At 41.8% G+C, this 27,878-nt stretch overlaps 1 protein-coding gene across 1 annotated transcript in view; it reads left to right on the top strand.

The window, feature by feature from the left end:
- The first annotated feature begins 5,750 nt into the window (after window positions 1-5,750).
- Window positions 5,751-27,878, top strand: part of DDHD2 (DDHD domain containing 2) — a 32,463-nt gene continuing 10,335 nt past the window's right edge. Inside the window, exons 1-13 of the mRNA XM_063138864.1 lie at window positions 5,751-5,827; window positions 10,115-10,329; window positions 11,152-11,342; window positions 13,076-13,165; window positions 14,257-14,377; window positions 15,080-15,169; window positions 16,683-16,815; window positions 19,544-19,752; window positions 20,867-20,937; window positions 22,988-23,110; window positions 24,288-24,383; window positions 25,888-26,007; window positions 26,825-26,980. Coding sequence (XP_062994934.1) covers window positions 10,119-10,329; window positions 11,152-11,342; window positions 13,076-13,165; window positions 14,257-14,377; window positions 15,080-15,169; window positions 16,683-16,815; window positions 19,544-19,752; window positions 20,867-20,937; window positions 22,988-23,110; window positions 24,288-24,383; window positions 25,888-26,007; window positions 26,825-26,980 — 1,611 coding nt within the window. The 5' untranslated portion in view covers window positions 5,751-5,827; window positions 10,115-10,118. The remainder of the gene's footprint in view (window positions 5,828-10,114; window positions 10,330-11,151; window positions 11,343-13,075; window positions 13,166-14,256; window positions 14,378-15,079; window positions 15,170-16,682; window positions 16,816-19,543; window positions 19,753-20,866; window positions 20,938-22,987; window positions 23,111-24,287; window positions 24,384-25,887; window positions 26,008-26,824; window positions 26,981-27,878) is intronic.

Genomic DNA, 27,878 nt, shown 5'->3' with positions numbered 1-27,878 from the left:
TTCAATTTCATGCTGAGTAAGTTCTCTTCAAATTCTTTTAGGATTGCTTAGAAGCCCCGTTTTCACAGGGAAAACCCTTTTAAGGACACATTGCTCCTGTTCAGAAGACACCTTAAACCATGGCTTTAACCATGGGTGAATAATGCAAGACGCCTTATTCACCATGTTTAAAGTTGTATTCTGAACAGGGCCACTTTGAGTGTTCTCCATAACAAACTGCTAGTGCTGAAGGTGAAAAATTGCACTAGAATCTTTTATGTATTTGGAGTGTTCGTATCCTGCCCACCAACAGAAGTTCTCATAGTAGCTTACAAAAGTATTTAAAGTACAGTAAACAAAAAGTTATTAGGGAGCAGGGGCTGGGCCCCGAAATCTATTCCCCAGAACTCTTGAGTGTCCACTGGTGCCAATGGAACATTTTTCCTTCTTAGCTTAGTTGCCATGCAGGGGCTTGATTTCAAAGGGGGACTGCAGCTGGGGAAGGAACTCTTCCCTCCTCACATGCTGCTACACCTCTGCCAAACCTCTCCCTGCATGGCAATTAAGCTTGAATAATACTTTTTCATTTTGGTTTCATCTGTAGCGTCACCAGCCTCTTAAACCTCTCTTTTGCTGCCACCACCCTATTCTTTATACTCAAAAGGGAACTATAAACCTTTTATTTGTGTGTGTGTATATGTATGTATGTGTGCATTGTCCAACTGAAGTAACACAAGACTGAGCAGACATGGTTGATTTATCAGAAGAATGAACTTTATTCATAAAGTAAAAGGTTCTAAAAGACACTTCGTTTGTTTTAAGTTGAACACATAAATCTACCTCCCTCCACCTCCCAGGGAATACTGCTTTCCCTTATATACACCCAGGTGACATTTACACTCATCAGAGGAGGCCCTGCTTGTCATTCTGAGATGAAGAGAATGCTGTCATGAAGAACCTCGACAGTGGGCCTTCTCCGTAGTGGCACCTCCCCTCTGGCAAACCCTCACTCGTGTGATTCGGGAGGTGGAGAGCTTTGGAGTGAGGTGGCATCAGTATGCTGATGATACCCAGTTCTATTTCTCTGTGACATTTTAATCAGGAGAACCCATGCATGTTCTGAACTGTGCTTGGTTGCAGTGATAGGCTAGATAAGGGCCAATAAACTGAGACTGAATCCTGACTAGATAGATACTAAAAGGGTGGGTGGGCCCCTGGTATGGGAATTGGGGAGTTGTCATTAGAGGGGCAAATGACTTCTGTGGTTAGGAGCACCTATTACCAGTTTCAGTTGGTTACCACCTATGTCCTTTCCTGGACAGGGATAGCCTGACTGCTATAGTCCATGTATTGGTTAACCTCACATTTAGATTTCTGTAATGTTCTTTATGTGGGGCTACCCTTATGCTTAGTCCGGAAGCTACTGCTGGTGCAGAATGCAGCAGCTAGGATGCTGAGTGGAAGAGTGCCTGGCCATGCACATTACACTGGTGTTAAAGCCACTACACAGCCTGCCTATTAGCTACCAAGCCAAATTCAAGGTTTTGTTGCTGCTATATAAAGCACTAAACAATTTGGGACCAGGTTAGCTGAGGGATTGCTATCCCTGACATAGACCTATTTATTCATTAAAATCATCATAGGGAGGCCTTGCTGCTTATATTGCAACCTGCAGATTGCTCATTGGTGGCAACCTGGACATATGTTTTCTGTGGCAACACCCAATTTGTGGAATGCCCTCCCCCTTGACATGTGTTAGGTGCCAATTAATTGTGCTGCCCAGTTTTTTAGCTCTCTGATTTTAAAGTTTTAATTGAGGATGCTTATAGTTTGATTTTAATTGTTATTAATTGAAACATTTTCTATCGTCTGTTTTTAAAAGTTTTAACTGTGGCTATTTTGTATTTTAAAATATATTGTAATTGACTTCAAGATGCCTTTTTAGATATAGTCAAGTGATCTATAAATTGATCAAATGAATAAAAATAAATGTATAGTACTTGACTTGCCTGAATGCAGTAAGCCAACTCTGCTGCATGAGGAGGCCTTCTTGTTCATTCTGCTGAATAGGACCCTGGACTTCTGCCCTAACGTCCTGTCGTGACAGCACTGCTGATACACGGAAGTGTGACAGATGGGAGTGTTAAGCTGCTGGAAGACTGTCAGAGACGTTGGAGATCTTAGCCCTTTGATCCTGTGTGACACAGACAAGGGAGATACTGATACTGGGGAAGATCAGCAGATTAACTGGATACTCACATCCGAGTATCTTGGAGTACTCTTTAAGCTGAGGAACCCTCAAAACGTATGGTTCTGTTCTCTTAGTGAAATGATAGGATCTTTCCTTTGTCAACTTGACGTCCTCCCCAGGTAAAATTTTTGTCCAGTCACCATAGAGTGAAAAAGGAGCATTCTGCTGCCCTAACTGGGATGGCAGGGGGCGGGGTGGGGAGGGGAGTACAACAGGAAGGGTACGGGCAAGGGTTTAATTCCACCCCATATGTATATGCTAGTTGCTTTAAAAAGAAACCTCTCATTCATACACACAGGAAAAAATATGAATGTTTTTAACATATTACACTTTTAAAATGCCCACATCCATAAATATAGCATCCATTTTATTGAGTATTACTGATGACTGCACATAATATTTTAATAGGATGTGATACTTGATGTAACTTTTACACTCTTTTTTTTAAATGTCATCAAGTACTTTGAACATTAGAGCCACAGACAGATTAGCTGAAGCTATCTTCTGTTGATGTAATATCAGACACTCACTAAATTTTGTCTAGGTGCTATGTAATGTTTAGGTTAGCCATTAACTCTTCTGAGTGTGTGTGCTCAAACAAGGTCCAACACAGCAGTTGTTAGCAGGACTTTGGGTCTAGGGAAAGATCTATTTTTAGATGTGCTGCTCTTGTAGTCAGTGTATACAATTGTCTCATGGTTAGGGAAAAAAAAAAACAGGACCAATCACAAAGCATCTATTTCTAAAATGGGCTCCAGGGATCTGATGAACAACCCATTGTGCAAACCTCTTAGTCAACAAATATGTGAAAGGCCAGCAATGAGGTAAACAAGCCTGACTGAACTCAAAAGGGCTTTTTAAAAAATAAAATAAATGCAGAGAATATTCTAGATCCCTGGTTCTTTAAACCAAATAAAATCATAGGGAGTCCAGGCTGGCATCTGAGAGCAGCACTACTTCTCTTTTATGGATAAGAGGAATGAATGGCCCTTATCTTTGCCACCTCTACTTCTTCTTTTGTGGACTCCACTCTCTACTTTGTTTCTATTTATTTTATGTATTTATAAAATTATGTTTATTCTGCCTTTTAATCCTCAAAAAGGATCCAAAGTGGTTTGTAATAGTAGGACAATACAAAATACAACAATTACATAACAAAATGCAAAAATTAAAAAATAAACGTTAAACATCGAAATCTAGCTCACCTTTCTAACATCAGTTAATACATGCTCCACAGACCAGCATCCACCAAATACTTGGTCACATTTCTAGAAAGGAATAGTAGCTAGGAAGACTGGAATTGAAACAGGAACGTTATTGGCAGAAAATAAAAGATGAAACTTATTTTACAATTATATATCCCATCCCTTTGTCACATATATCTACCCGCATATTAGAAACTGCATGTATTGTGTGTCCTGTTGATGTTTTGGTTATATGTTAACATGGTCTTGTACATTAGGACAAAAATGAATATATGGCTTTTACATTTTCTGGAAACTTCCAGTCTCTGGAAGACTAATCTCTAGTCCCTCCTTAAAACTGGATTACTGCAATGCATTCTATATGGGGCTGCCTTTGGTCTTTGGATTGCAGCAACAAGGATGTTAGTGGACACGGACTCTTGGGAGGACCATATTACACCTATCTTGCAGCATCTGCACTAGTTGCTAATTTGCTTCCAGGCAAAATTGTTGGTGAATACTCTTAAAACCCTAAATGGCTTGGGTTTAGGATACTGAAGCACTGCCTCCTCCCATACCATCCTGACCGCTCCCTGAGATCATAAGGAGAGGTCCTTCTCTATCTCATCTAGGGTGGAGGCCCAGCTGACTGTAACAATGTACAGCCTTCTCCAAGGCTGCAACAATGTCATGGAATACCTTTCCCTGTGAAGCGCAATGTTCCACTCTCTGGCTCTCTTTTACCAGTTGGTCAAGTCATTTTTATTTCAGCAGATTATACTGCCTACTAAGTATCTGCAGTTTCATATTACCATTATATTTTATCTGATTTGTGATGTAAAGCCGCTCTGAGCTGGCACTAGACCTTAAATGCCTTAAGGTCACAATCCTATGCATGTTTATACAAGAAATAAGTCCTACAACTCCCAGCAACCCCCTGCCAGCCATGTTGGTTGGGGAATGCTGGGAGTTGTAGGACTTTATCTAAGCATGCTTAGGACTGCCTCTTAAATAAATGAGGTTTCCGTCTAGTGTGTGGCAATCCAGTAAAATTACATCCTAAGGGAATTAAATCTGGCAGTACTTTTGCCTCCTTTTCATTAACACTCAATTATAAGCGCATTTATTAATATTTTATAATAGCTCAGGATGGCAGCATAATTTTCTCCTCTATCCTGCTGCCCACGCAACAACCCTGTAAGCTCCACAAATTTAACCCTCAATCTTTCTACTGCATTTATATTTCTATCTCGCCCTTCTTCCAAGGAGCTGAGGGCTGCATACTTAGTTACCTCCTTCCTCCCACCACCCTCACAACAACCCTGTGGGGGGTAGGATTGGTTTCTGGTTCCACCACATTAATTCTCAATCTTACTACAACATTATTATTATTAGTAGTAGTATTAATCTGTGTACACGTTTCTATCCTGCCCTTCCTCCAAAGAGCTGAGGCCTGCATAAATAGTTTGCTCTCTTGTTCTGCCACCCTCACAACAGCCCTGTAGGGTAGAATCATAGAATAGCAGAGTTGGAAGGGGCCTACAAGGCCATGGAGTCCAACCCCCTGCTCAATGCAGGAATCCACCCTAAAGCATCCCTAACAGATGGCTGTCCAGCTGCCTCTTGAAGGCGTCTAGTGTGGGAGAGCCCACAACCTCCCTAGGTAGCTGATTCCACCGTCGCACTGCTCTAACAGTCAGGAAGTTTTTCCTGATGTCCAGCCAGAATCTGGCTTCCTTTAACTTGAGCCCATTATTCCGTGTCCTGCACTCTGGGAGGATCAAGAAAAGATCCTGGCCCTCCTCTGTGTGACAACCTTTTAAGTCTTTGAAGAGTGCTATCCTGGGCTTCCAGCACCGCTCTGGGCTACCGACATCGTCCCGTCCTTTCTCTTGCCACCCTCACAACCACCCCGCGGGGCAGAGTCGGCTGAGAGAGACAGAAAGTGGCCGGCCCAAGGTCACCGCCATGCCTGCTTCACGGCTGAGCGAGGGTTCGGGGCCGGGTCTCCTTGGCCTGACCCACGCGGGCCTTCGCGACCGCGAAACCGCCAGGCTCCTGCCGCCCCCTCAGCGCCGCAGGGCTTTCGCGCTCCTTTCCTGAGGAGCGCCTCCATTTAGCGCCCTCTGGCCGCCGCCGCCTCCCCCGAGGGAAAGGAGGCCTCTCTCGGCTCGGTTTTCTCGCTCGTGGCTGGCTGAGGGCGAGGCGAGCCAGGCCAGGCCCCGCCCGTGGAGAGGCGGGCGGAGAAGCGGGGCGGGGCGGGGCGGGCCGCCCGGCTCGTGTGTCCCGGTCAGCCCCGCCTAGCCGAACTCAGCCGCTGCCGTTGTTGTCAGCAGCCGCGCTGGCCGGGGAAGGAAGCGAGCGAGGCAGACGCTGCGGGCTCCGGGGAGACGTCGCGGCCTGGCCGCCTGGGGTCAGTATGAAGGGAGAGGGACGGGGATGTCGGTCCGGGGTGATGGTGGTGTTTTGGGGAGGGAGGGAGGCCGGACAAGCGGGGTGTCACTGAGGTGATCCCACGAAGGGCAGCGGCGGGCTTGGCAGAAGGGAAGGGTGGGGCGGTAGTAGTGCCGGGAGGCTGACACTGCGGTGCGAAAGCCCCCAAAGGAAAAAAAATGTGGGGGCGTCTGATCGGGGCGTGGGGGGCGAGCAGGACTTGTGGGATGACGGGAAGCAGCCTACAAAGGAGGAGGAGGAGGAGGAGGAACACAGTGCCCCCGCCCGTGGCTTGTGGAGCGATAAGCCCCTTTCACACGTTCAGTGGACGCGTGTCGGGAAGGGGATCGCGCTCCTGACCTCCAGGGGTTCATTGGGTGTCGGCGGGAGGCGTGTGTGGGGGCGGGGTTGGTCAGGCGTTCCTAGTGAAGTGGATGAAATGATGGGGATTTGACTGCAGAAGGGATGGGGGGGGTTGTCTGTTTTTGTGGGGTGAGTAGGGTTGAGGAGATCAGAGTGGGCGAAGTGAGGGGAAGATTAGTGTGTGTAGCACCCCCATCCTTGCAGGCAGGTTTAGACATGCAGCCTGGACGACGGGATCAATAGTGGGATCCGTGTGGGGTGTTGCAGGGGAGCACTGGATAGAATTGACAAGAGACTGGAAAGATGCTCTAAGATGTTCTTAAAGGTTGCGCGCCAGGTAGATGGTACTCCAGGGATTAGTTGGCCGGTGTTCAGAAGGTGATGGATAAGATGCTGAAGAAAACGGCAGCTTTAAAACTAAGGCTGACACAGTGCTGAGGGTTTTTTTTTTATTTTGCTAGATAAGGGGGTCAGCAGCGCTATGAACGTGGCATCGGTAGTGTCAGCAATGGCTGTGGGTAGCTGAATGCCAACACGAGGACAGTTGTGGTTTCTCCAGCTCTTTCTCGCGGCGGGCGGGGTGGGGTGGGGGATCCATCATTACATTTGCTGTCGCTGCTATGGGCACAGCGTTATGAAAGCGTAAGCAGTAATTGAAGCATGTGCACAAATGATCAGTTAAATGATCAAGGTAGAAGGCGTTTGTATTTGTCAGCTGAGTGTTGGTGATGAAACACCATTCTTAAAGGGAACTGGGATATGGGTGCTCCTACACGCGGACCGATTTTTCATTGTGTTGCAGACTGGCAAGTAAGTACAGTTGGGTTATCAATGTGGGACATGCAATTTGCAAGGACTAGGGTTCCTCCCCGCCATGCTTTTGCTTAGCGTGTCAACTCATCTTCGATGCTGAAATCAACAATCCAGTTGTCATTCTGCATATCTTCATTTACTCCCCGTGTCTAGCAGCTAGAATGCACATGTAGGCAAGGAAGAAATCTCTGCTGGAGGGCTATTTGAACAAATAGCCGTGTTGTGACTGCTTAGCGTGCTTCACCTTGTAGAAGTAGTAAAATTGGCATAAAACTGTATATGTGATGCCAGCTGTAGTTTGCAGCAGCAAGAAGTCCAAACATCCTAGACTAATTTGGTATAATGGCTGTGGTTACAGATACCAAGTACCATAAAACCAACACTGAAATGTTATGTGTTAATAAGGCAACAGGGCCTCTTTAAAAGAATAAAAGTAGAATTAAATCAGCAAGATGGCCCAGTAATGGAGTACAAATTGAGTAGTTGGGTTTCTATAGCTGTATGCATCTCATTTAGATTACTGTTTGGGATGAATTTTCATGTCAGTAAGGCGGGGATTCCTACCTATCTGCAAAGGATGCTGTTATAATTTCTTTTGCCATTTCCAGATAATGGGGTGTGAGATTATAAAACCCTACTAGTTCTAGTTTTGAAAAGAGTTCGAATGCAGTCCTATGCATGTTTAGACAGAAAAGCATGTCTAAAAATAATTGACACTTCTTTTCTAAATGCATGATTCCAAAATTCATGAACAGATGTGTTTGTCCCGTTGAATTAACTTGGGTGTCTAAGAGCGCAATCCTAGGCACGTTTAGCCTGAAAACAAAGACCTGCAACTGGCTGGCTGGGGAATGCTGAGAGTTTTGAATTTTATTTATTTATGGTCACAAGACCAGCAAAACAACACAACAATATGAGCACATATAATATTCCCAAACTGACGAAATAAAATGGGACTATGAATGAAACAATATATGATAACAATTAATTAGTACATGTCCCGCATATTTTAAGAGATTAAAACATTATCACAATCAGATTATATCATCCCACGCCGACAAGCAATTGCAGCACCACAACATTTAGCCACCTTGGAGGTTATTTGAGAGTTCTGATCAGCCAAAAGATAGTCTGTATAGAACACATCAGATCTCCCAGGTATTCCTTGTAAAATAAGAGTGATAAAAGTATGCCGAAAATCACAATAAAAGGAGCAGTACAGCAATACATGGTCCACAGTTTATATCATGTCAGCTTTACAGGGGCATAGGCGCTTAGAATATGGGATATTATTATATTTACCCTCCAAAAATGCGGAGGGAAGCACATTAAATTTAGCCTGCGTGAACGCTTTCCTGTATTTTGGAATAGTTAAAGAAGTTAAATATGTTGCAGGAAGGAGAGCCTGCCCCCTAGCTCTAAATTCAGGATATGGGGTTGCTGCTCTTATATGATCTTGTAACTCAATGTCTCTAATACGCTGGTATATATCCTCCTTGGCTTTTGAAAGGCCTAATGTCAAAATGGCATTTCGCGAGAAACCCAAAGTACACAATTTTTCGTTCACAGCCCTTTTCCATTTAGACTGAAATGCATCAGTCAGAGTCAAAGGGGCCACGCCTTGAGGAGAGAATGTCATTTTTAGCCAGAAGTTTAACTTGTACCACTGAGAGTTGTAGTGTTTGTTTCTTTTTCTGTGTAAACATGCCTTGGGCTGTGCTCTTAGACACCCAAGTTAATTCAAAGGGTTGGACGGGCCTGTACATGAATTTTAGAATAATCCGTTTAGAAAGGTTATAGTAAATAAATCTGTTAAAAGGGGATAATATGGTACTTTCATGGACGTCATGCTGATGCATTTGTGGGCCTTTAGATGTTGAATACCAAAATGTTTTCTGGAGGAGGTACATTAAGTTCCTCCACACACTCTTTATGTACATGGACTACATATTGAGAGCGAGTGGGTTTACTGGTTTAGGGTGCAGGAGATCTGGGTTCTAGTTCCCACTTGTCCATAAAGCTCTCTGGCTGACTTTGGGCTTTCCACTGACCTTTGGCCTTATCTATCTCACAGAGGTGTTGTGAAGATGAAAGGAAGATCATATGCACCGCCTTGGGTTCCTTGGAGGAAAGCCAGGATAGAAATGTAGCAAATAAATAAATAAGATTCAAAGGAGGATTGGGGAAATAGTTACTGTGCATGCTGTGTTCTTTAGGGCTCTTATAAAATCTGATTTAGGCTGCAAACCTAAATATACTTACCTGATAGTAAGTCCTATTGGATTGTCTGAGAGCCCATAGAATACTGGGGATTCCCCTCTCTGAGGTTGGGAACAGTACTCTGACCTTGGAAGGGGGAATCAGAAATTCGCCTCCTCCCCTGCCCCTTGCAACTGGCAGGGAAAGTCCCACACTGCCCTCCGAGGTTGGGGGAATGGGGCATTCCAGTGTGCAGGAAGGAGAGGAGACCAGAGAGGCCAGGACATGAGCTGTCTGGAGCCTCTGCTAGCCTCCTGGTCTCCCCTTCTGAAGTGCTGGTAGACAGGCTAAAAATCCTATCTATCGAAATATGCAGGGCAGGAGTTCACAGAGGCGAAGATCTCCTCTGCCATTCCTCCCACCCTGCGTTGGTTGAGCAGAAGCCTCTGAGTTCGGGGGTATTGTGATTGCTCCCTGAGTTACTTTTCTGCCAAGGTATTTGTGGGATCCTTGTCTGATTTAGGGAGCAACTACCAGCTGAGCGAAAACTGTGCTACTTTGCTCATTCCACTTTTACTGTCTAATGCTAAGTAAGTTTAACCGGGTCCCATTGACTTACTCCTTAATGCGTGTGCTGAGGTTGCAGTCCATATCTATGTTTATGTATTTGATTATGTATTTGACTTAAAAAGTAAGTCGCCTGCGTAGTTGGCTTACTTGTAGAAAAGCATTACATTGCTTATCTTTCTAGCTTATTTCTTTAGAAATTGTGCTTTTCAAAAAGGCTGGTTTGTATTTCTCTGTCACTTTTAAAATTCAATACTAGCAAATCAGCTGTTGGTATTTAAAATTGCATTTTGTTTTCTGTTTTGTTTCATGTTATTCGAAACAGTGCGATGTCAACAGCAGAACAGCAACCAACGGAGGCCTCTCAATCCTCTAACTCTAATTCATCCAGCTACTATGAAGCAGTGGAAACAAATGAGGCAAATAAGTATGAGCCAGTTGCTCCCCATTGGTTTTATTGCAAAGAAGTAGATTCCAAAGAGAGATGGATTCCTTTCAGTAAACAAGACTCAGAGAAGTTGGAAATTGCCCATCTATCCAGTAAGTTGACATTTGAGGTCCGGGGGGTGGGGGCAGGAGGAGAAGATTTATCCTTCTACACTGAACCATAGATTCTAGCTTAGAACCATAGATTCAGTATCCTATGTTGCATTAGAGGAGTTCAGCAGTCTTCTACAAACTGACTCTATTTAAGCCTAAGCCATCTTCTTTTGAAAAGAATTTCTCTAAGCCAGGGAAGAGGAACTGTGGCCTGCCAGTGATGTTGGACTCCAACTTCATCAGTCCCACCTAGCATGATCAATAGCCAGGATGATGGGAGTTGGAGTCTAGCATCACCTGGACGGCCACAGGTTTCCCATCTTTGCTATAAACCTCTTGAGGGCTGGCTGCATGTTCTGATTGCACACTAAATAGTAAGAGTTTTGCTTTAAACAAATGGAACTAGGTATGAGATATGAATGTTTTCAGGCTGGAAGTCCTTTGTCACTGCCACATTTAGAAGTGGAAATCTATAATGTACCTAAGAACATAAGAGCCATGTTCAATCAGAAAAAAAGGTCCAACTTGTCAAGCATCCTATTTTCTTCAGTCACCAACCAGATGCTTCTAGGAAGCCCACAGGCAATAGCATCCCACCTGCCCCAGAACTGGTATTCAGAGGCACGTGGCTTCTGAATATGGAAGTTCCATTTTGCCATCATGAAAGTCATTGGTAGATCTATCCTCCATGGATTTGTTGCTTTCCCTATTAAACCCATCTAAGCTAGTAGCCAACACCACAGGTTGTGGCAGTGAATTCAGAATGTCTTTTTAATGTCTTCAGTTTAATTCTTGCTTTCTCACAGTCCTTGTATTCTGCAGGCAAGCACTGCGATGAACTAGTTGTCCCAACGGAAGGGGGAAGATACGATGTGCATTTGAAGAAGAGGCTACGGTATGCTGTTTTCTGGGAGGAATCTGAGTCTGAAGTGAGACGCTGCACTTGGTTTTATAAGGGAGAGAAAGACAACAGATATATTCCATACCCTGAAAGCTTCAGTGAGGAGTTGGAGGTAACATTGACTTAAGGGTATCAGGCATACTCTTGGCTTGTAACCCTTTTATTTCTGGCAAGTCTTTCTAATCTCCTCGGGAGTACCCTACTTTGTAACATCACAAAATCTGTGTGAGCTCGTAGGGTCAAATTTGATGAGGTGAAAATTGTCCGTGAACACGATCTCCTGCCTCTTTTAGAAATGATAATTGCACCCATGGGGGAAATAACTTGGATCAGGATTGTCTGTGTATGTATATGTGTTCTTAATAAACCTTTCTCACAGGGGTGTCTTCCCCATTTAAATCCGCCCAGCTGCTCTTTAATTGATTAGATAAAAATAAAATAAAATTTGCCTTATGACAAATTTATGCTTCATGTATATGGTACTTGTATATTTTGTCCTGAGGGTTTAATAGCAGCCTGAGTTAATTTAAACTGAGGGAAGGGATAACCTCCACTCCAGCAATCCTGGTCTGAATCAGATTCCCTCCCATGGCTGCTGTCAAAAATGAGGTCCACGTCATGTCTCGTTTACCCTGTATCAATTCAGCCTGATCTACTGGTCTGAACACTAAAGATGGGCATTAGAGCAGCACTTTTACATTTTCATATTTACTTGCTTTATACTTGAACTCCTCTACATGACATTGCAGCAGTGAGATTGTCTTCTGCAGTTACTAGCTGCTCTGTCTCGTCTCACGTTTATATACCACCTGGGCTTTCCATTTCATTACAAAAAATATTCTCTTGAATTTTTTCATTATACCCTGTATCTCTTTGACTTTTTTAATGCTTTTTAGAAACATACATATATCCTAGTCTGTTGGTTATGATGGTCTGGGCTAAGGAGTAGCCCTTCAAAACAAAGGAGATCCTTGTATGTTAAATAAAATAAGAGCAATCTTGCAAGCTGCCTCAAGGTGGCCTTACATTACATTTTCCTGTTGTGCTGTGCTTCTCCTTTCTCCTTGTTCACCAAATTTCAATTTCTCTTTTTGTTGCTAGGCTTAGACTATGCAAATAACATCCTTCCCTCAGAAATGGGCATTCACACACACAGCTCCTCTATGGTAGTCTTGTTTACATTAATTTTTCTATTAGATGAGAGGGAGAAAAATTTACATCATGCATAATTTTATGCACCTCCATCATGTCTTCCCCCTTACTCACCGTTTTTCCTAAGCTAAAAGTCCCAAACAGTTAGATTGTTTTCACAACTTGACAGTCCCGGGTGAGGCTGCAGTGTGTGTGAAGCGCGTGTGGCTACCATTTTGAACATACGCCCTGCACTTGATGGTTGTGTCATGTGAGGGTTAAATAGATCATGAGCTGTTTTAAGGTTATGTGAGGGTAGTTTAACCTTTGCATAAACTGTGCTTGCCAGGTTCACACAATATTGACAACAGTGGGGGTTGGATATGCAAATTGGCACGCATGGGCACCACACCTCCTTATGGGCTAAATAACCTAGGAAGTGCCACAGCGTGTCGTCTGAACCTGGTCACTGTAAGCTTTCCTCATGGGGGAATTGTTTTGCTTGTTTTGCTTGTGCCTTTTCCAGCTCTACAACATCCTTCTTGAGATGTGGTGACCAGAACTATACGCAGTATAAAATAGACTGAAAATAGTAATCCAGATAAGGCTGAATTGAGAGGGACTTATTTCTGAGTAAATGGACATAAGATTTGGCTTTAATAACTAAAAATACGAGATACGTTTGACTTTTTAAAGGATTTTTCCCCTTCACAGGACACCTATATGATCTGTGTGACCTTAGATGAGTGGAAAAAGAAACTGGAATCCCCAACTAGAGAAATAATCATATTGCATAACCCAAAGGTACAGTGAAATTGATGGCTTTCCTTCCCTAAGCAGTTTGCTGTTGACTCTTCTCACAACTGTTGCAAGCACTGTTTATCTTTTAGTAACTTTGAGTTTACTTCAGGAACTCAGGAACTTTGAAAACAGAAGGGGTTAGATTGCACAGTTCCTTTCTCCAGTGCAGCCCATACATGTAGAGGGGAGTGAGTATGCCTGCCCTCCAGTTCTTGCATGTTCATGTGCTGGTAGTATTTGAATATGGCCTGTGTTTGAAAAATCCAACATACAAAGGGCCATTCTGTGTGGGCAGTTTACCCCAAATAAAAGCTGGCAATGGACTGTGTGATCTGGACTGTGCCCCAACAGATTTTACATTATAGACTGTGTTCTAATGTTATATCTCTTGTGTGGATGTCTGGGATGTTCATGGAAGAGTGTGTGCACCAATGTGAGGAAGTAGACTCTCATTCCTTTCTGTGTGTGTGTGTGTGTGAGAGAGAGAGAGAGAGAGAGAGAGAGAGAAAGAGAGAGAGAGAAGAAATGGTACCCAGTCTGACCCAATATCCCTTACTTCCTAATAGGTATCAGTGCATTTTAGAACCTTGATACAGTTTATGTATATATGTATACTTTTTATGGCCTAGCAAATGTATTTCATTCTTTAATGTTTATTGATATATAGCAGTTCCTTGGAGGTTCCTAGAGGGTTCATGGTTAGTACAAGGAGTGTTTTTTCCATATGAACTCCCAAGGCATTAGGGTCAGGTGCTCTTCTCCAGGTGCTTTCCACCACCAAGAACTGACATTGGTTTCCATCGGGAGCAGGGCCTTTTTGATTGTGACTCAAGAACTATAAAATGTTCTCCTTTAAGAGCATTTTATGTTTAAATTCCTCTTTGTTCTCTTTTTGGAGATACGTAAAAGCTTTTAAAAAAACAACAACTGCCAGGCTTTTGGGAATTATCTATAATCTACTAGAAGTATGGGGCACAGGTGTGGGCATTCTTTTTTCTCTCTCTTTAGGCTTTGAAACGGCGTGTCTCCACTCTGTCATCGGACTCTCCCAGTTGTTTTGTTCTAACATGCTTTCTTTTGCTGGTTCTTTCAAGTTGATGGTACATTACCATCCAGTAGCAATCACTGATGACTGGGGCACAAGCTCCACAGAACAAGGCCGGCCAAGAACTGTGAAGAGAGGAGTGGAAAATATTTCTATAGAACTCCCTAATGGTAACTAAACAATTCTTTCTTGGCTTGTTTATTTTGAACTCACTCGATTTGTTTGCTATGATTTTACACAGGGATTGTTTATTAAAGCAGATTAAAGAAAGATGACTAAAATGTTTACGCACTTTTGCCTTTCTTTAAAAATGACATCCAAACGTAAACAACATTCTTATTTAATACATTAATAAATTAAGTTTCTATAGCCAAAACAAGGCTCTCAGGGCAGCTTTCAAAGAGACACTCCCTGCTGTCAAGCTTACAGTCTAAAAGACATGACACAAAAGGAAAAGGAATTGGAAGGGAGGAGAAAAAAAGTAAAACTCAGGCTTAAGTTCTTAGTTCTTGGTAAAGAAGTTAGACTAAAATGAAAGTGTACGTGGAAAAGTAATGGAAATATGTAGGTCTGCATATAATTTTTATTTATTAATGCTTTAAAAATAGAATCATAGAATAGTAGACTTGGAAGGGTCATATAAGGCCCTCGAGTCCAACCCCCTGTTCAATGGAGGAATCCACCTTCAAGCATACCTATAGAGGAAATGTTACAATAAATAAGGCATAATCAAGTATCTGATCAAGATCTAATATGGCACCCATAACTTTTCTTTGATTTGTTTTTTTTTTTGGTAAAATACTATTAGGGAATATCACATCCATTTGGAAACAGTATTTCAACTACATGTATTATATAACTTCTTTTTTCAGGGGAACCTTTGCAAATAGATCATTTGGTTTTTGTTGTTCATGGAATTGGCCCTGCCTGTGATATTCGGTTCCGAAGTATCGTCCAGTGTGGTAAGTGCACAGAAGAAAACATGCTGGTTCTGCATCCCAATTCTGGCAATGTGTACCTGCTATATAGTCAGAAATTACTGTGGCATGATTTAACCATTTTAATCCACTTTCTGGAAAATTGCATGACAGCAGATGGTTATAATGAGAATCCTTCTGTACAATCAAATGCTGTGTTTTGTGAAGAATTGGGCATCCACTTTCTTCTTATATGTGTTTATATTCTTTTATTTACTATTGTAGTTATTTATACTCCACCCTTGAAAGAGACATTCCCAGGGCAATTTTACAGTAAAAAATAGTACAGCAAAAGCAATAAAATATATGCAATAAAACAATAGCGATGGAATCTAAAACAGCAGATGGCAGGTCTCATGGGTGGATGTTCTGTTCTTATGACTGAATGGATGTTCTGTTCTTATGACCAGGACTAACTGATCACTCTAATTGAGTTTGAGAAGCAATTTATCCCCAAGGTAGATTGGCTAATGATCCTAAGGGGTTGTGCTTTCTTACAGAAACTCCTGAGTGAGATGTGTCCAAATGAAGCTGGTTTCTCCAGATTACATCAGCCTGCTGTTTGCATGCTTGAATTACATATGTAACCTTAATAAGCTGCTCAGGATCATAGTAGATGAGCTGTCTGGAACTCTGTGATTGGAACTCCTGTGTTTCCCCCCTTAAAAATAAAATCCCCAAATTAGATAAAGGCTGAGGAAGGAATTAAGCCCTTTCCCTGTTCTGGTTTCTCAATCTGAACTCCCCTCCTTCACTGGTAGTGGGATGTACAAGCACAATATGATTATGATGCCTATATATTTGACGCCCCTATCGTGGTAATTGCTTACCCAAAAAATTTTAGCAGAGTGCGGATAGCAGCAGCAGCGTGGAGCTGGAAATGGTTTCAGCTTGGAGTTAGGAACAAAAAAGAAGCACTCACGGTCTTTGGTCAGTAAGAAACTTTACTGACACTAAATAAATTACTTACAGAATAAATGGTCATATATACAGTCCTTTCACCAACAGTAAGCAACACAACGTAGCAGTGAAGATAATGTCATAGCAGTAAGAAGCCTTACAACATGGACTTCTTAAATACACTTTTCTCCTTGGCCCAATTAACCAATAGTCTCTTCATCTTGTACTTCTCGTACCACACGTAGGCCAGGGAAGAATCTGCTTCATACTGGACTTCTCCTGGCAGAGACAATCTGGCCAAGGACATCTTTTTAACTCTTTAGAGTCCTTTTCCTTCTGTGGGTAAAAACCTAACCCCAACAGCCCCCCCCCCGCCAAATAGCTATTACTGTGAGTACCACCCCCCACCCATCTCCAGCACTGCATCCCTGATCTAGTCCGACTCCCTCACCCCACCCTGCAGCTTCTTCTGCTTTGGGGTGGGGGGGATGGAAATCAGATTGTGAATCTTCCGACACTGCATCTAGTCTGACCCTCAGTGTGTGGTGGTTGCTCCACGCCTTGATTCAGAATTTATTTATTTAAAATTCTCTTGCAGTCAATGACTTCCGCAACGTTTCCTTGAACATGCTGCCAGCGCACTTCAAGAAAGCTCAGGAGCAGCAACACATTGGCCGGGTAGAATTCCTCCCAGTGAACTGGCACAGTACTTTGCATACCGGAGTGGATGTGTAAGTGAATCCCACAGCGTTCCCAGCCAGTCTGCCAGTCGTGGTTATATGTTGACAGCCTAGATGGGAGTTCACCAGGGTATTACATAAAATGTTAAGAGTTGGTCGTGACTGGTGCTGATGAGAAACAATGGAAATAGAATGGGAAATGTGTGCTCTGAGCTCCTGGCATACTTTAATTTGATGCAACATACTTCCATTTGATGCAACATACCTGTATTTGTTTATTTTTAAGTTCAGTCACAGTTTTTAAAGCTCAGCTAAAAACTTTTCTTTTTTCTAAAGCTTTTAGAACTTGATTTTGATCTTACTTTTATACTGTTAGTTTTACTCTACCCTGTGCCTGTTTGGTGCATTCTCTTCCCCTTCTTATTGTTTTATTATGATTCTTTTAGAATGTACAAGCCTATGCGGCAGGGTTTTGCTGTTTTATTGTTTTACTCTGTACAGCACCATGTACACTGATGGTGCTATATAAATAATAATAATAATAATAATAATAATAATAATAATAATAATAATAATGTGTCTGCCATTGCTACTTCATTGTAGTGTAGCATAAGAAATCATCCCCGCCCCCCACACACTCACCTGACCTATGCCTAGTTTCACATAACCTTTTGTCCTGGATCCCGCTTTGTCTCTTCTTCTTCTTCCTCCATCTTTTCCCTTCTCCACAATTCCCTCCCCTGCCTCTGGTGTGCTGTGCCTGCCTTCTTTCTAGACACTTGATATATCTCTGCTAGTTGAGAGATGCAGAGAATAAGGACACAGTATGCTGCTGAATTTCCAAACCAGAGAAGTAAAGCTGAATACTGTGGATGTTGGATCTGTGCACTGTATTGACTATACGGAGACACTTCTGTTTGTTTCCCACAGTCGAGTGCCAAATTATAAGTCTCCTGTAAATAAATGAATATTTTTACCCTTCCAAAGGGATTGTCGGTAACCTTTTGCTTAAAGGCTCCAACAAACCCTCTTCTTCTGCATTTTTTTTGGGGGGGTGGGGGGGGCAAATTTATCTTTTCCCCTCCTCCTCCACCCTAATCCTTCTAGAGATTCAGAGATGTTGTGAAACCCTTTTTTACCTGAAAGATGGAAACTAAAAATTGCACCTCTATAATACATTCTGTTCACCCAGCCAGGGTATAATCGTGGTTGTGACATATCTCTCTGCCTGTCACAACTGTATATTACATCATCTTCATCATCAAAAAGATTTTTTAACCCATGTTTCAGTGCATCCTGCCCTTACAAGGCAGCTTACAATATTACAAAAACATGAATGTAGAATTACAACAAATACACACGGCAGCAGCTAATGATTTTTAAGCACTAAATGCAGACTGCAATAAATGTGTCTTCAGGTTTTTTGAGGGAGGTTGTGGTTTGTTAGTTTGTTTTTAATGAAAGCAATGACGAGATCATACATATATCCCCGAGGAGAGCATTCCAAAGGTGTGAGGCCTCAGAAAGCCCTATCACTAGTTCCTGCCTTCCTAATGGCTCTTGCTGTCCGGCCAGAAAGTAGGGCCTCTGAGGCTGAACCTTAATGCTTGGGCAGGCTCATGCAGGTGTTGGGAGTCCTTCAGAGAATGTGCTCCCAAATCATTCAGGGCTTTCAAGGCCAAAACCAGTGCCTTCAATTGCCCTGGAAACTAACAGACAGCCAACATAAATGATACAGAATAGGAGTAATATGATTGGAACATCTAGCCTCCATAACCATTCTAGCTGCCTCATTCTGTACCAGTTGCAGTTTCTGAATCATCATCAAGGGCAGCCCCACATAGAGTGTGTTGTAGAAATCTAACCTGGATATAGTCAAAGGCATGTGTCACTGTGGCTATGTCAGATTTCTCTAGAAAAAAATATTGCCACAGCTGCAGAACCAGCTTAAACTGGTAAAATAAACCCAATTATTTCCCATAGTTCTCTCTGCTGTGATGTGTAGCTTAGCTTGTTTGCAGCATCTGGACCTGACATACCGTAGTTAGGAGCTATATAAGTTGGTTTGTTGCGGATAGGACACCCCTCACTTTTCCATGCTTCCTGTGCTCTCGCACGCTAGATGTCCCATGCTGGGAAATCTTGTTTTAAAAACAGGTGATGGAAGGGATGGTCTTTCAGAGATCCTAGACATTGTATTTTCATTGACTGGGAAATACGTTGTGGATACAGTGAGGTCTGCATGGTGAGTGTGGTGTAGTGGCTAAAGTGTTGGACTGGGAGTCGGGAGTTCCGGGTTCTAGTACCCACTAGGCCATGGAAACCCACTGGGTGACTTTGGGCCAGTCACAGACTCTCAGCCCAACCTACCTCACAAGGTTGTTGTTGTGAGGATAACATGGAGAGGAGGAGGATTATGTATGCCGCCTTGGGTTTCTTGGAGGGAAAAAAGGCAGGATATAAATGTAATAGATAAATGATATCAGGTTCAGTTATAGCCCAGTGCTTTATATGCTTACTTGAAAGTCCCTTGTGTTCAATGGGGCGTACTTATGAGTAAACAGACAATCTAGTTGAGGCATGCAGCAGCATTTGTATCTGTACCTTTTTATAGGCAAATTTTATTTTTGCCTCCTTTCTGAGATTGATCTGCTGTAGCCGAATGAAGTTTCAATAGCGCAAGTTAAACGTTTGAAACCTTAACAGAAAATGACAGATGTCAAAGGAACTGTTAAAATGCACTCTTCCCTCTAAATGCCCTTCTCTGTTTTGTCCCCAGAGACTTGGAGAGAATCACCTTGCCGAGCATCAATCGCTTGCGTCATTTCATCAATGATACCATACTGGATGTTTTCTTCTATAATAGCTCCACCTACTGTCAGACTATTGTGGATACAGTTGCTTCAGAAATGAACCGGATCTACTTGCTCTTCTTGGAGAGGAATCCTGACTTTAAAGGGGGTGTCTCAATAGCAGGTCACAGTTTAGGTATAAATCTCCATCTTGCATTGATTCATTGATTCATATAAGCACATACAGACCTTGCATGTGTATTTGTTATGCCAATTTATTTGGGGGGTTGGATCTATACATATTCTGATATTTGTACAATGCAAACCAGACCACCTGAACCCTAAACAACGTAAAGATGTAGGGTCCTCGTCCTCTCTCCTTGTCCCCCTTTTAACATCTTAATTCAATAGCGGTATTTGTGTCTTGGAATAGTTATTTGTGTTTTGGCCTCTTGTGACCTGGTGTTCCAATTTTGGGGTATGGTTTCCTTGTTCAAAGTTTTGCTGCCATTTAGTAATAAGTTATCATTGAATTAGCCTTTCACGTGCCAAGAATTCATTTTGTGACAAATATGACTTAAGTCTCACCAGTGAGACTTAATACCTGCTGATTCCAACAACAAAAAAGTTTCAAAGTGTCTTACATAGTAAAATAGGGCATCAGTTAAAATACCGTGAATCCCAGAGTTTTCATTGAGCAGATGGTAGCAGCAGCTCCTAGCTTTCAGAACTATTAGTGGAGGAGGTGGTTGGTGCTGCTGGAAGAACTGTTGCTGTTTCTTGCCTTGCTGGGCCCTCTGTCAGAGGGAAATTGCCCCCTTACCCTAGAATTTATCCTTTTTATTCTTTCTCCCACTTACAAAGGTCCGCGCCTTTTTATCTTTATTTTGATTATAACAAGTGTGGCAACCCTTCCCACCCTCAGTTCTCTTTTTGGTATTCCTGTAAATTGGTGAATGATGCTTCAAGATGTGTATACATCCATTTAGCAAAAGAATAATTTAAAAATGCAGCTGTTGAGGCTGCAATTTGAAGGGGAAGAAGGGAGATTTAGGTACCATATATTTTCTTTTGTGGGGGTAAAAGCAGCTTTAGGGTTGGATTTTCAGTGGTGAAAGCCTTGAGTTTGTCAGCCTAATTCCTTAAACTGTAGCCTGAGCAGTTGCATTTTATGACTTAAAAAAGAAGAAAACAAGCCTAGCAAGAGTCTTGGAAGTATACATGACATGGAGCCCTGCCATAGGTGTCATATTCATGATTTTCCCCAGGGCGTAGGGATCCTGCTGATCATGGGTTTTTTCCCCCCTTAGGGTCACTTATATTGTTTGATCTTCTCACAAATCAAAAATGCACACCTGATGGAGAGGAAGATAAAAATGAGGTACACCTTTGCATGTTAAGCAGCCTTTTGGGTTTGAAACAGGTCCTTTTAAGTTCCCTGTATTTTGGTGGGTCTCTCTCTCTTAGCTTTGTGTACATAAACCTGCTATTCTTCAAAACTCTGGGGTATGACCCTATCCAAAGGCTAGGTAACACTGTAAGGAAAGCACAAGGTGCCCCTAAGCACTGGTGCAAAGGTTGGCTGTCCCTTAATTTTGGAAATGGCAGAAGTAATTACAATCCCACCCCCAAGTTTTCTAGGCAACTGGGGGTGAATTATGGGCACAGCTTAGGCTGGCCTTCCGTAGCCTGCTGCCTGCCAGATGTTTTGGACTTCAACTCCCATCAGCTTCAGCCAGCGTGGCTAATGGTCCGGGGTGATAGGAATTGTCATCCAAAACATCTGGAGAGCCCCAGGTTGGAGAAAGCTATGCTAGGCAAAGCTAAGAACTTAAATATGGCATTGATTTCCATGGGAGAGATTTACAGCACAATCCTATGCACAAGTCCCATTGACTTCACTGAGGCCTGCTCCCAGTGAGTGGGTGTAGGATTGCAGCCGTAGGAAGTGAAGAACATACTTAAAGCTTTCCTATTGAAATCAATGTGTGTTTAAACTAGTTAGGTTGGCTTAATTGTGTCCTAAATTATTACTGTGTGAGGGAATATTAAAAACCTAACTGCAATAACAAAGTCATGGTGTTAAGTTCTGTCTGCAGTTCATTTCATCATCATTATCATTATTATTATATTTATTTGTATTCCGCCTTTTGCCCAATACTGGTTATGGAGCCCTTTGCAGATTAATTAGGTTACACCTATGCATAAAATCTTGGATTACACAGAAGTGTGCTGAGACAGAAGCAATTGATGCTCTTCTTTAAAAATAAATACAAAACACAAAACCCAGCAGTTCTCCGTTTCTGTTTCTAGAACTGGTCTGAACTTACAGATATCTTGTAAGGTAAAGAACAGATGTAATAAAAAAATGTGATAATTCTTCTGTTAACAGAGCATGAGAATAAGTTTACAAAACATACTAGTATCAATAAAATCCAAAGTGGATAGTATTATTTACTGATGCTAAAAGCTTTGGATGTCAAGTCAGGTCATGGGACTATCTTTTCCTTTCAATTTTAGATTACTCCTGGATGCCAAATTTGGCATTCTCCATAGTAGATTTTTAAAATGTGCAATTTACTATATTACAGATATTTGTATAGATTTTCTGTCATTTGTGTAAATATAGCTTTTTTAGAAAGGAAATAAACTAATCATTGGGGGATTCAAGTGAATGAGGCTATCAATTCAACTGTTTTTTGTACATGGTTTTTTATTTGCTTTGTTATCCAAGAAAATATGTCTGATCTTAAAACAAAGTAGAAATGAAATATTTTTTCCTCCTTGTTGTTCATATTTAGGTTTAACATTTTTGCATTGTACCATATTCTGTTCCACATTTCAGTGTCTGGAGAATTAAGTAATATGATTTTAGGAAAAAAGGAAGTTACTGGGCACATCTAAAGAACTGGAATTCCAATCTGAAATGCATTACATAAAAGTAAACTGATTTTAGTGGTGCTTGCTTACTTATTATTAATATTAGTATTAGTATTATTTAGATTCCTTAGACACCTTTCTCAAAAAACAAATAAACAAAAAACTCAAAGCAACTAACTTACAACATAATTAATTTTTTAACAGCTAAAACAAATGGCCTTATAGGCCCCTTCCAACTCTACTTTTCTATGATTCATTTGTCAGGGAGGCTTTAAGGTGGATTTCTGCATTGAGCAGAGAATTGGACTCAGTGGCCTTATAGGCCCCTTTAAGCTCAACAATTCTATGGTTCTATGACTTATCCACTAAAATACAATCTCCCGTAAAACAACTAATACATAGGTTTTAGTATGTGCTGTAGCACAGTTGGTGTCTAGCCATATAGTCCCGTCGCGATGTACCCTTAGCATTATCCTGCCTAAATATTTTATAAATGCACAAACACTTTCATTCAGCTAAAAACTATATAAGTGTGGTGACTATTTTCACAGGGGTCACAAATGCTAGCAACTGGCTATGAAGACAATGGCTCTGTGCGGGACATTTTGACAGAACTTGAGCTTTTGGAATACTGCTCTATATTTGAGAAGGAGAAAGTGGACAGACAAGCACTGGTAAATTGGCTGTAATAGCTGCTGTTACTTAGAACGTCCGTATCACTGTTTTGCTGCTGTACGTCTATTACTTCAGCATCTGGGCTCCTTCGTGAAAATAAACTTTGGGTCAATCGTTATAGGGAGCAGAGAGATGTGATGGAACTATTTTTTTCTCCATTCAGGATTTTGCTTAGATCCTCTTGGCACATGTGTGGGTGGTTTACCTTTAAAGTTGAGAGGTGGGTGCCTCTAGTCTCCTTTGGGCTAGGAATAGCAATCTATTTCTCTCTTTTTTTATTATACTTTATAGCCTGATGCATAGCCCCAAGGCCCTTCAAGCTATTTATGAAGGAACGTTGCAATATAATCACATACAAATGTAGTATTAGTGGCAGAAATAACATAGTGTAATGTTCCAAAGTGCCCAAGGCACACTACTACACAATATATATACAGGGATAAATATTGACTGTGATATATGCATATTGTTTATTAGAAAGTAATTATTGTAAAAAGATGATTGTCTTATGAGTAAATTGTATGCACAGTTGCCATCTATGACCATGCAGGTGATGCATCAGGTATATTTGTAAATAAATAAGGTTAATGATCACTATTTATCCCTGTATATATATTGTGTAGTAGTGTGCCTTGGGCACTTTGGAACATTAGATTATTTATACTACTGCCTTCCTTCTTTTTGCAGAAATAACATAGTGTCCATATGGTGCCAGGATTATTCAAGAAGCCTTTTTCCCCCTCATGCTCAGTCTTCCCTTGTGTCACCTTTTGACCACTACCTACTAGGCAGCATAGCCCACTGAGGCAAGGGACTGGAGCTGAGCAGCTAGAACTCACTCAGTCCAGAATGGAGGCAAGTTTCATTTGCTGGCAGTTTTACAGACACACTGTTAAATTGCTGCATAGGCCTTATGGACTATGGATGGTGGTGGTGGGATCATTTCTGCATAGAGAGTTTCCTGAGTCTGTATTTTCCAATGTGCCACTATTTTTTTTATAAAGTCAAGCTGTCCCTTGAAATTGGTGACCCAAGTATAGCGTCCCCCTCACCTTGTTAAAGGAGAGCAGTGAAATAGAAGCTGTCCAATGTCCCCTTCTCTCTGAGTCACTGTTTATAGTAGAACTGCAGCTCATATATCTATCTGTCTCTCTGTGTGTGATTCCTGTTGTACAGGCCTTATGCACGGAAAAGGAACTTAAAGGCATGGGAATTCCTTTGGGACCCAGGATGAAAATTCTGCACTATCTAAGAAACAACATCAGCAACCAGGTATGCTTTGTGGAATCATTCAAGTAATTTTTCAATCCATGTCTTTGGGGTCAGCGATCAGAATAATGCAGGCATGCTTTGAATCTCTTTGTATTATCTAGTGCTTATTTGTGAACCGCCCAGTGAACGTCAGTTATTGGGTGGTAAAAAAATGCAATTAATAAAAATAAATAAAAAAACTAGCAGCATTTCTTGACCTGAAACAATGAGACAACCTGTCCTCTATCCTCTGTCTTTTTGCTTTCCTTCCCACACTTTTGGCAATAGTACCTGGTCTGCCCTATCAGGCAGGTAGATGCAGAGGGTGGATATTCCACTGTCTGGGATACTGCCTCCAAAGGAGTACTTAAGTTAGTCAGTTGCAGCAAAGCTAACAAAACCTTGTGGCTCCTTAAATTTATTAGGGCATAAGCTTTCACAGACTTCAGGTGTACTTCATCAGATACATCTTATGAAGTGGACTCTATTCCATGAAACCTTATGCCATAATACATTTATTAGTCTTTAAGGTGTCTGGAGAGTTGATGCTGACTTCCCCAGAAAAGATCTTTCTTACTAGAATACGGGTTTTCTCTGCTAAAACAGTGTGAGGCAGATTTCATCCCCATTGTATTGGCAGAAGAGGACAGCATGAAAGGGGAGCACCACAGTTAAAACATGGCTTGCATTGTATAAGAATTCTACAGTCTTGTTTTTCCTCCTGCTTTGTGTGTCTGGAAGCAAAGTTTTCACTGTAATCCTAATGAAGAACTGTGCTTAAAACTCATTGTGGTTTTATACACACTTAAGTAGGGGAAAATATGTCTGTACATGTCCACCTCTTGGGTTTTTGGAGGGTGGTATGGGGTGGGCTGTGGAGGTGAGGCTGAAAAATGCTCGGAATATTTTGTGCACAGAATTTAAGCAGCTGGAGGGAGTTACTTAGTTCTGCTTTTACTCCTGCCCTGGAAGCACTACTGGAGTGCTTCTTTGGGAGGCAGCACATCTCCTTGGAATGTGCTGCTTTCTGATGTTTCTTGGAGGCAAAGTAGCTCTTACACACAAATGCATGTGACAAAGTCTGAATTCCCCTTGCCTTAAATGAAAATGAGTCGTAAGAGGCTGCAATTTGGGGTTGGGGTGGTGATAAAGAAAGACATGCTTAATCCTTTTGTCATCTGCTGTCTTTTGCATTTAAAATCGGCAGTTTCTTCAGCTGTTGTTCCAGATAAAACATTCCAGTTGGTTAGAAGGTTGGAGAGTTGGCATTTGTTTATAGCTTGTTTAATTTCATTTTGAGCTAAATGAGATCTTATATTGTGTGTGTATATAAATGCCAACATCAGCAAGTACATATTATTCACACTGTGCAAGTGCTAAATAGTAGTAATTGTGCAACCCTGGAAGTTTTTGTAGAGTGGTTCTCCTGTACTTGCAATGGCCTATTGGGACAGGTAGTTGTGCCGGCAGTGAGTTCGAAAGGAAGGCTACAGGAGAGGGCTGTCTAATGTTCTTATTGTTGCAGCATTCTCAAGTGCAGGCCCCTACAGCTTCTGGGGAAGGTGGAGATGCCAAACAGGAGGCAGCTGAAAAACCCACACATGAAGAGATGAGTTGTCGACGTTTGGATGTTGTGACAGGGCAGGTAACCCTCACCTCCCTTGCAGCCCAGAGGCCTTTTAGACTCTTAATATATGCTGACTCTAATATTAGACTCTAATTGTATAGCATTAACAGCCTCATAGATGGAAAGATGACCTGCTGGGCTTTCAGCTACTGCTGAGCTGTTTGAACAATTAGACAACTATCAGTTTCCTTAGTATACAGCGTCTACCAGTTGCCAGTTCTTAATTCTTTTGGCAAAGTTTGATACTGCAAGGTCATGGAGCACTCTGGACCCCGTCGAGAGTTTCCTGTAGCCTAATACAAAAGGCCTAGTTCCCTGAGTCTAGGCCAAATGTATCTTGGATTGGCCTTCTCACAGTCCCATTAAAGGAGCAAGGGAGTGTACACGTCTCTTCTTATAAAGTTTTGCCCTGCCATAGAATAATATAAGTTGTAGGATTTTGTCATTTGGTATCTTGGTTCGAGTTTTCATAGATGGTGCTTTACAAACTTCTGAGTTTTAACATCTCAAAGTATTATATAATAGTTCAGTCTTACAAATATTTGCCTCTCCTGTAAACTAGAGAACTAGCTGAAGATTCCTGAGTCACTTAATATTGGAAGTCTAAATAGTTTAGATTGCCCATGAAGCTGCTTTGAGGTCCTTGGAGGCAGGGTGGGATACAAATATTTGCTGCAGCAGTAAGTTCCAAAGGCCAGCTGTATGCTATATGGAAATTGGGGAGATTCTCTTCTTACACAGTAGACACGTGTAAATTTCAGTTGATAAACTTTGGTTAATTTACCACATGAAATTGCTTTCCCCAAAATAGTATGTTGTGTTTATATTCTCTCAGGTTACTGCAAACTACCCACAGCTAATCTACAAGCCACAGATCTTCTTTGCCTTTGGGTCCCCCATTGGGATGTTCCTCACAGTTCGAGGTGTAAATAGGATTGATCCGAGCTACAGACTGCCTACTTGCAACGGCTTCTTCAATGTCTTTCATCCTGTATGTATGCCAGCAACATTTTTTTCCTCCTCCTCCTCGGGTCAAAGTGTCAGATCTCGACTAAATTAGTCACATTAAGCCATGACTAACTTGAACCAAATTGAAATCAAAGGGACCAGTGCATGACAAATGTGATCTGGATCTATCGTAAGGTATTTAGTTTCATGGGCTGTGACTCCACAGAATAATGTGGAATGTGATCTTGGACTGTGGAATCCAGCCACTGACATGGAATCCATGATGGCTTTAATTTAAAGAGTGGAAAATCTGAAAATCTGATGGTACTTTAAAAACAAACAAAATACACCTCAACAAATGGAGGGAATACCCCAGGGCCCGCAGTACTTGCCTTTACTGACAGTGTGACCAGTTAAAAACAGAAACTGCGCACCCACAGGAAATAATGTTAAGCTTGAACATAAAATACTTTAGCCAGTTTTGCCTGATTTTCAGAATTTTATTCCCAACATAGAATTTGAGTTTCCTGATTGCAGAACTTCAGGTTTTGGGGAGCAAAGTGCAATCCACAGTGTCTACAGGACTGTTTGAAGCACTTTTGGCTGTCCCTTGCTTCACTCTGGAGTTCTCATTGCAGACTTGTGTTTGTCACAGTAGTTTAGTGATTGCTTTCCATGGGAAGTCTGCCTGTCTCAGATATGTCTAATTTTAGAGGCATATTTGTCTATTAAAAACATATTCCACCTTTTGACTTAAAATCTTTCCAGGGCAATTTTATAATAACCTTAAAAATGCAATTCAGCATTAATATAATATCATAAGGAGCATATAAAATCTTCTGAGATCTTCCTCTGAGTGCCCGTGCCAAATGAAATGATGTTGGGGCTACTAGGAAGTGGGCCTTTGCAATAGTGGCACTCCAGTTGTAGAATGACCTCCC

The sequence above is a fragment of the Elgaria multicarinata genome, chromosome 12 (assembly GCF_023053635.1).
Source record: "Elgaria multicarinata webbii isolate HBS135686 ecotype San Diego chromosome 12, rElgMul1.1.pri, whole genome shotgun sequence".
In the NCBI taxonomy this organism is placed as follows: Eukaryota; Metazoa; Chordata; class Lepidosauria; order Squamata; family Anguidae; genus Elgaria; species Elgaria multicarinata.
This window is presented reverse-complemented; position numbering and strand designations above follow the sequence as displayed.